The sequence below is a fragment of the Apteryx rowi genome, unplaced genomic scaffold, assembly GCF_003343035.1.
Source record: "Apteryx rowi isolate R43461 unplaced genomic scaffold, aptRow1 scaffold_820, whole genome shotgun sequence".
Taxonomy (NCBI): domain Eukaryota; kingdom Metazoa; phylum Chordata; class Aves; order Apterygiformes; family Apterygidae; genus Apteryx; species Apteryx rowi.
The window spans coordinates 207,269-214,988 of NW_020451117.1; the positions used below are offsets into that span (position 1 = coordinate 207,269).

The 7,720-nt window shown below is 41.8% G+C and overlaps 1 protein-coding gene and 1 long non-coding RNA gene across 2 annotated transcripts in view; both read left to right on the plus strand.

The window, feature by feature from the left end:
• LOC112977334 overlaps positions 1-3,724 on the plus strand; it is an 11,938-nt gene extending 8,214 nt beyond the window's left edge. Inside the window, exon 3 of the long non-coding RNA XR_003257470.1 lies at positions 3,621-3,724. This is a non-coding gene — a long non-coding RNA (uncharacterized LOC112977334). The remainder of the gene's footprint in view (positions 1-3,620) is intronic.
• Positions 158-2,259, plus strand: HOXA5 (homeobox A5). Its single transcript, XM_026089577.1, has 2 exons — positions 158-779; positions 1,702-2,259. Exons 1-2 carry the CDS (start codon positions 218-220, stop codon positions 1,950-1,952), a joined length of 813 nt encoding a protein of 270 aa, XP_025945362.1. The 5' UTR covers positions 158-217; the 3' UTR covers positions 1,953-2,259.
• Positions 3,725-7,720: the final 3,996 nt, after the last annotated feature.

Below are 7,720 nucleotides of genomic sequence, written 5' to 3' on the forward strand. Positions count from 1 at the left end.
GTGCACGAGTTTACCTCTAGAGGTCATCAGGCAGGATTTACGACTGGACAACAAAAGCACGTGATTTGAAGCCGTACCCCATATTTGGGTGCCTACGTAGGAGGGAACCAAGTACATGTCCCAGTCATTTCCATAATTCATCATAAATTGTGCAAGGGTGCTATAGACGCACAAAACGACCAAGAGCCACAAATCAAGCACACATATCAAAAAACAAATGAGCTCTTATTTTGTAAACTCATTTTGCGGTCGCTATCCAAATGGCCCGGACTACCAGTTACATAATTATGGAGATCACAGCTCGGTGAGCGAGCAATACAGGGACTCCGGCAGCATGCATTCCGGCAGGTACGGATACGGCTACAATGGCATGGACCTCAGCGTCGGGCGCTCTGCTTCCACCCACTTTGGTGCCAATGAGAGATCCCGCAGTTACCCGGCCAACACCACCTCTGCCTCGACAGAGCCCAGGTACAACCAGCCCGCGACGTCTTCCCACTCGCCGCCACCTGACCCTCTGCCCTGCACTGCCGTGGCCGGTTCGCCTGTCAGCGAGAGTCACCACGGGGTGAAAAACTCCCTCGCCAACTCCACCAGCACTTCGTCCAATTCCAGCAGCAACACGCACATAAGCAGAGACGGGGTTGGCACCTCGTCTGGGACTGAGGAAGACACTCCAGCAAGCAGCGAGCAGGCAAGTGCCCCGACCGACCAAAGCACAGCCCAGCCTTCACAGCCCCAGATCTACCCCTGGATGCGAAAACTGCACATAAGTCATGGTAAAGCAAATACCCTGTTCTTTCTTTATTTCTCTGGAGGAAAAGGAGGATTTAATGTAAACCGGGTGTCTGCGCTAAGCAAGGTCGGGGAGAGGGGGAGAGGAGGGCGTGAGAGCGTGCAGCCTCCAAGCACAACTCTGCTCGCAGGGAAGCCAGGTCCGTTGTCTGGGCAAGTGCCCCCCCCAAAATAAAAACGGCCAGCCCCAAAAAGAGAGCCTGCCTTGCTCCCGTCGCCAGCCCTGTCTCGCCCCAGGCTTGCGAGGCTAGCGAGGGGGATTGTGAGCAGAGGCTGCTCCTGGGTCTCCTTTTAAGGGGGATCCTCCAGTGGGAACAGCGCTGCTGACCCCATTTATTTTTCCCGAGCCGTGCTTAAAAAGAGAATAGGAGAGAGCGAGGAGAGCAGTTTTCACTGCTGGGAAGCCCTGGGTGAGGGGGGCAGCAGCCCCGAACTCCGGGTGAGGGACGCGGGGGAGCCGAGAAACTTTCCGACCTGGCTACCTGCCGTGCCCCCGCCGCCGGGGGAGCAGCCAGGGGCTCGCTGCCTCCCACCGCCTTCCCCTGCCCAGCCGTGGGAAAGGGCTGCCCGCCTCAGCTTTGCTCTCCCAGCCCTGGAAACCCAGCTCTAGCATCAGAGGCACCCTCCAAACCAGCTTGTCTGGGGGGAGGCATGTGGGGATTAGTCTCAAAATAATAATAATAAACAAATCTAAATCTAAATCTAAGATAAAACTTACCACGACCACTAAATCCCCCTCCCCCAAGCCTTTCCTAAAAGAGGCTGGAGGGGAAAACTTGTTGAGCATTTATCCAAACCAACACAAGCAGGGCTGAGAATAACGGTCCTGGCTGCTCGTAGCTGCAATAAGACATGAAGGCTCCAAGTCGCTGCTGAGAATCTAAATCATGTACTTTTCTCTTCCAGACAACATAGGGGGACCAGAAGGGAAAAGGGCTCGGACTGCTTACACCCGATATCAGACCTTGGAGCTGGAAAAGGAATTTCACTTCAATAGATACCTGACCCGCAGAAGAAGGATTGAAATAGCACATGCTCTTTGCCTCTCAGAGAGACAAATAAAGATCTGGTTCCAAAACAGGAGAATGAAATGGAAAAAGGATAATAAGCTGAAAAGTATGAGCATGGCAGCTGCAGGAGGGGCATTCCGTCCCTAAGCATTTGATCAATTAAAAGTACTGAGCAGTATTAGCTGACCCTGCGTCTCATGTCAGTACTAAGTTGACTTTCTAAAACTTCCTTGTGTTACTTCTGTGAAGAAACCCTGTTCTTGTCGCCCTTATTCATCTTTTAATCATGAGCCTGTTTATTACCATTCTCTCGCGTGTATAAGTAGATCTGCTTTTATCGTACATTTCTTTGTCTTGAATGGCTTTGTCTTGAAAAAATAATAGATGTTTTAACTTATTTATATGAAGCGAGCTGTGTTACTTGAAGTAACTGTTAAAAAAAAACAAAGCAAAAAAAAAAAATAAGAGAAAAAAAGAGAGAGAGAGAGAGAGAGAGAGAAAGAAACCCTCCCCCGGTTTAGTACAAATGTTATGTGTTGCACTCAACCTGCTTAACTGTGCATGTGTGGTCAAGTGTTAATGTCTGTATAGCTCCAAGCTGTTAAAAATATTTTTATTCAAACTACCTATATAATTCCTGTGTAATTAATGCTGTTGTAGAGGTGAAATGATGAAATCAACTGAACTTGTCCTACGTGTAGTGAATAGTGAATCTGTGACGAAAACTGTGATTCCAAGCAGTATGTCCTTGCTGTGCCTTTGTATATGACTCTTTGCACGAACTCTTAGAAGTGGCTCTTATTAAGCGCAGCTTCTGTGATGTATGTTTTTTGTGAACAAAGTTACAAATATAGTCAAAGTCTGGCTGTTTGAGCAAACTGTGATCAGCTTTTTTTTTTTTTTTTGTATTTGTTTTTAAAAAAAACTGACTGGAAATCAGCAAAAAAATAAACTTTCTATTGTAAAGTTTTCGTGATTTGGTTTATGCAAAGCAAGGAGTTGTGCTTCCTGATTTGCCTCTTAAAAATGTGAATCCGTGCAGAGTTTGTGATAATATTTTACCTGGCTTACGCTGCACGTTGCATATGATAGAGCTGCAATTTTCTGCTACCAGTATTTTTAATTGAAAGTTTCACCATAAGTTCTTCCTTGATGGTTTCTCATTAGGTGGAAAGCTGCATTGCAGGACCACAATCAACACCCTTTGTGGGTGAATCAACTGTTAGATGTTTGCTGGTGGTTGAAAAAAAACATGTGCTTTGTTAAAACACACTGCTAACTCCAAGGCGTGTTTGCATCGCTCTAGAATTTCTCCTGTGGTTTCATTAAGTATATTTGCAGGACAGCCACATCAGAGCCCTCTGTGTCTATTAGTAACACTCGATAGCCACATTCCCACTTTTCACCCTTTACAGATTTTTGGCTTTCTTCACTACAATTAGTTTTCTATAAACGCAATGTTACTTACCCCATCAGAGCTTGAATGGTTAACTCTTCTGAGCTTCTAAGAGCAACTAAAGATTTGCACATTTACTGACTGGTTACATTGATGCCTTCCCTTAAAAGTTATAAAACAGTAAACTTTATAAGCCCCAGTTCCGGCTATATGACATTTGGGTGCCAAATGAATAGGGTTTTGTCTATGAATTAGATCGTAAAATCATCCATAGCACAGACAGATAGGCTCACTGGCTATAAAAAGTCACGTGGTGCCATTAAAGTAAGTTTTATGGTTTTGGGGAGTTGACATCCAACATTATATACCACATAACATATAATCTCACTGACGCTGGACTTCATTTGACTCTTTTGCAGGCTACGTGTGCCTCCTGGCCATTCAAATTGTCAGTTTTAGGTTCAGAAGTATCCAAACCACAAGTTCTCAATACTGTATGAAAAATGGCTCCTTGCAAGTCAAGGTAAGTTTTGTGCACAAGTTCCTTAAAGTTTATTTGTACAGTTGGGACCTCGAGGTTCTCGCTCGCTGGTTCGCTCTCTCTCTCTTTCTTTCTCTGTCTCTTTCCCTTTCCCTTTCTCTCCGCCTCGAGCTTTTCAGGACTGTCCCACCGAGCCCGAGAGGCAGATTCAACCACTCATGATACAGGTTGCGCTGAAAATTCCCCCATCCCTTCACTCTCGAGCAGCTAGTTCTCTATTTTAACGATCAAATCAAAGTAAACCACAATAAGCGACTTTGGCAGAGATGGATTTTGGGGCCTAGGTTTAATCACTTTGACTACCGCAGAAGATAATTACTTCCTTTGCTCCARTAGACTCTCCAAGTTTGGAAAGGTTTTGTTTAGCAAGGAGTAGTTACTGCAGACGATTAAGAAAAGGGAAACAAAATAGATAGGGCATGATATTATCTGGGCAGTGTTTTATGCAGGCATAATAGAGTTGGAGGCGTGCTGACGTGGTAATAATCTTTGGATTGGCAAAATACGTTGCACATCAGAGCTAGTATTAAAGTGGCATAGATTGTACTGGAGCACTTAAATTCCTCTTTTCTGCATTGGGTTGTGCAGGAAGCTTTAGCTACGTATATATGTCCATCTGTGAGTGTGTAGTGTGTTTCGGTATGCACATTTATAACATTATTGCAACTTTTTCCAGATCCTATATCTATAAATAAATAAATATATTGATATAAATATAGATATAAAAATTATATGCGTGCGTGCACGTATGTATAAATCTATGCATATGCATGTATAAATCTGTGCACATGCGTATGTGTATCTAATACCCATGCATTTAGGTATACAGGGTGTGTGCATGTGTGTATACTTATATATGTTATTGTGACTCTTTTTTTTTTAAGCGAGCCAATTGACTGTAACTTGTAGCATTAATATAAGAGACTACAGGTCATTAGAGTGCTGCAAATTATGAAATACGGGCTTGGTTTATTGAAGATTGCAAATATCCCCATAGCTCTGTGCTCTGCCTCTATCCTTATATTGCTGGCTGGCCATTGTAGGGTAGGCCCCAGCTGCATGTTTACTTCAACATTCTTTTTATTTAAGTAGACTGTTCTCACCAGAGTGTGATTACTCAGCAATAAACTTTATGGCCGGATTTAACTTTAGTCTTTGAATTTCCAGGACTTGAATGAAAGGGTGAAAGGAACTCTGTCTTTCTGTGGGTAGCATTAAGGCCTGATCCTTACCCACATGACTCTTATTTAGGCAAGTAATCTCAGGGAGTGCAGATGGACTAGTCGGGTGCTAGGGAAGAGATTTGAGAATTAGCTTCGATATATATCTATACGCAAATCAGTTGTGAGTATCTTGCATCCTGCTCAGGTTTGGAGGAGAAGTGTTTCAACACAAACATCTGGGCAGATTGCATTATTTTGCCTCATGTGTCATAAACTCGAGTCTGAAGAAGAATTGGGTTTTGGGAAGCGATATGAGCTTTGTTTTATTTTGCTAGTGCTCTCCTGTCTGAATATTGCAATTTACATTATATGTGGTGCTGCCAGCAAAATGAGAGAAAGGCATTGAGGTACAGGAGAATAATTAAGATTGTTATGTGCCTCTATATGGCCTGCACGGGTCCAAGAATGACATTGCAGATTGATCCTATTTTTAATTTATTCCCCTTTTATGTTAAAGAAACAGTAATAGTTAATGTTGGTTCACCCAAAAGATTTAATAATTTTACAAATTTTAAAAAATTAGAGTCACCCCTTTGTGTAAGACAAATGGAGTCTGGAGCCTTTTGTGTTTGTGTATCTTTCTATGAGCACTAAACAAAACACATATGAATATACTTTATATTAAAAAATGGGAAAGACTTGAAAAGTGCATATCCAAATGCCCATTTGAAAATAATTTCCATAATAAACAGCTGGAGATTTTATAGTACACTAGCTGTCACACTTTCATCAATAGGAATACCAGAAAGTTATATATGATAGGCGTGTAGTATATTATATTGTATGCCATAAAATTTTATAGTGTGAGGTAAAGGCATAAAAACACTTTGAAAGTTTTGGCTTCTTTTATATATSAGTTATTTTCTGAAAGAAAATCCTCTGCTTGTTGCATAGAAAGATACTGCCTGCAAACAATTTACAATTACTCAATATTCGACAACATTGCGTTGTTAGAATTATCTGATATATATACAAACAAACGCACACACGTTCAACTAATATTTTAGAAATCTGTATATCCTCTCAGATTGTGATTTTTCACTGAATAGAGTAAAAGGATTTGCTACTATTATTTTCACTTTTTTTTTTTGAATGTGGTTTCTAGAGTATATTCTATGTAATATTGTGTACAGAAATTCAAGAACTGTGGAAAAAGGAAAAATATCAGAAAACCGCATAGGCATATAAACCGGCACGAACTGAAAGAAACTCTGCAAAAACAAAATAAAGTTAGCTAGAAATGACACGTTTTCAATATTTCTGGCCCTGCCCTGTCCTAACCAGGACAGTTTAAGTCCTTTAAAACCAGCAATGCATTAAGGTTTTATAATCCACTTCGCAATTTAAAATTCAAACAACTTCAGAATGTCGAACTCTAAAAAAATATTCCCAGGTCCTGATTGTTTTCTGAGTGAAAATGTCATGGAGAATAATCGCTTGGAATCAAGAGACAGTTCTTATCTGTGCACATTATTTTTCTGCTGTGTTTGGGGGATTAATGCGTGCGAGTTTGTTTTACTTAAGGCATGGCAAGTGGCGTTCTGCGCATTGAAATATAGTTTACCTAATCCTTTGAAATAAATACTTGAGTGCAGTGTGTCATGTCTGAGCGTAAGGCCAATTAAAGATTAGGCAACTCTCTTAATGTGTGTAACTAGTGACTTTATAAGTCATAACTTTCTCTGAACCAGAAGTATAACAATTCGATTGAAAGTCATCCGTAAATTACAGCTCTGCAGCGTTGGCTAAGCCCTGCAAACGCCCTAATTGCAGAACATTATGGGGAAATTATTATTCTGCCATTTCCTTACATTTAATAAGTGTGTATCTGTGGAAGGGTGACAATAGAAGGGTTCGCAATCTGCTGCATGGGAAATTGAATGGAACAGATCATGAGGGGCGGATCAGGAGGTTTCGATTTCAAACCCTGGATACTGGAGCAATGCCTTTTCCCTCCCCGCAAATACAGATTTAACGCATTAAATGCAGACATAAGTAAATCTCCTCACCAAGTTAAGACATCGCTTTGCTTTCTTAGCTCTTTCTCTTTCCTGCCCTTAAAATATTCCAAATTTATTGTTAGASTTGCTAGTCAGAGCGCAGAAATACAGCTCCCACAGCCGCCTGATCATCTTTGAAAATATTATCCCTTTTAAATTAAAGCATCCTCACTAATGCCTCTCTGGAAGGCAAATACTCATGGACCATCACAGTCACATGTTCGTGTAGCTACACGCACAAACAATATCAGCTCTGACACAGAAAGCGTGTAAGATTTGCAAGGATTTCGCCTTGTAATGCACAGAAGGAATCTTTCCTATATCCCCCCCCAAAATGTCTTTTCAATAATAATATTTGCTATGAAGGTTATTGGGTAATTATTGCAATTTTGTGGAACAGTCCTTGCTTGAGGTGAAGTCTGTCTCTGGATAACAAATGGCAGCCCGTGCAGTTCACTGCCAGGTTAAGTAAATGCAGAAAAGATAAATCTGCACACCCTAGGAATCACCAGCAGAGCTCGCTTTAGACCAAGTTCACAGTCAACTCGTTTGCCTAGACAAGGCTTCGCAAACAATTAGAGTTGTTTCTTTATGTTTAAATCAAGGCATAATGACTAAGACCCTAGCAGTAGAGAGCCCCAGTTTTCCCCCCAACGCTAGTCGCTACATTCCTTCCAACCTCACGCCCAAAACTTACCCAGCATTTCACCTGCAATTGTAACCATAACGCGCCTTTGAGTAACAGACTTTCCTCC

What these genes read in the sequence shown, in the direction of transcription:
- HOXA5 (XM_026089577.1), top strand. Translation starts at nt 218, where the DNA reads ATGAGCTCTTATTTTGTAAACTCATTTTGCGGTCGCTATCCAAATGGC. An exon ending in AAAACTGCACATAAGTCATG is followed by an intron (nt 780 to 1,701) that starts GTAAAGCAAATA and finishes TTTCTCTTCCAG; the next exon opens with ACAACATAGGGGGACCAGAA.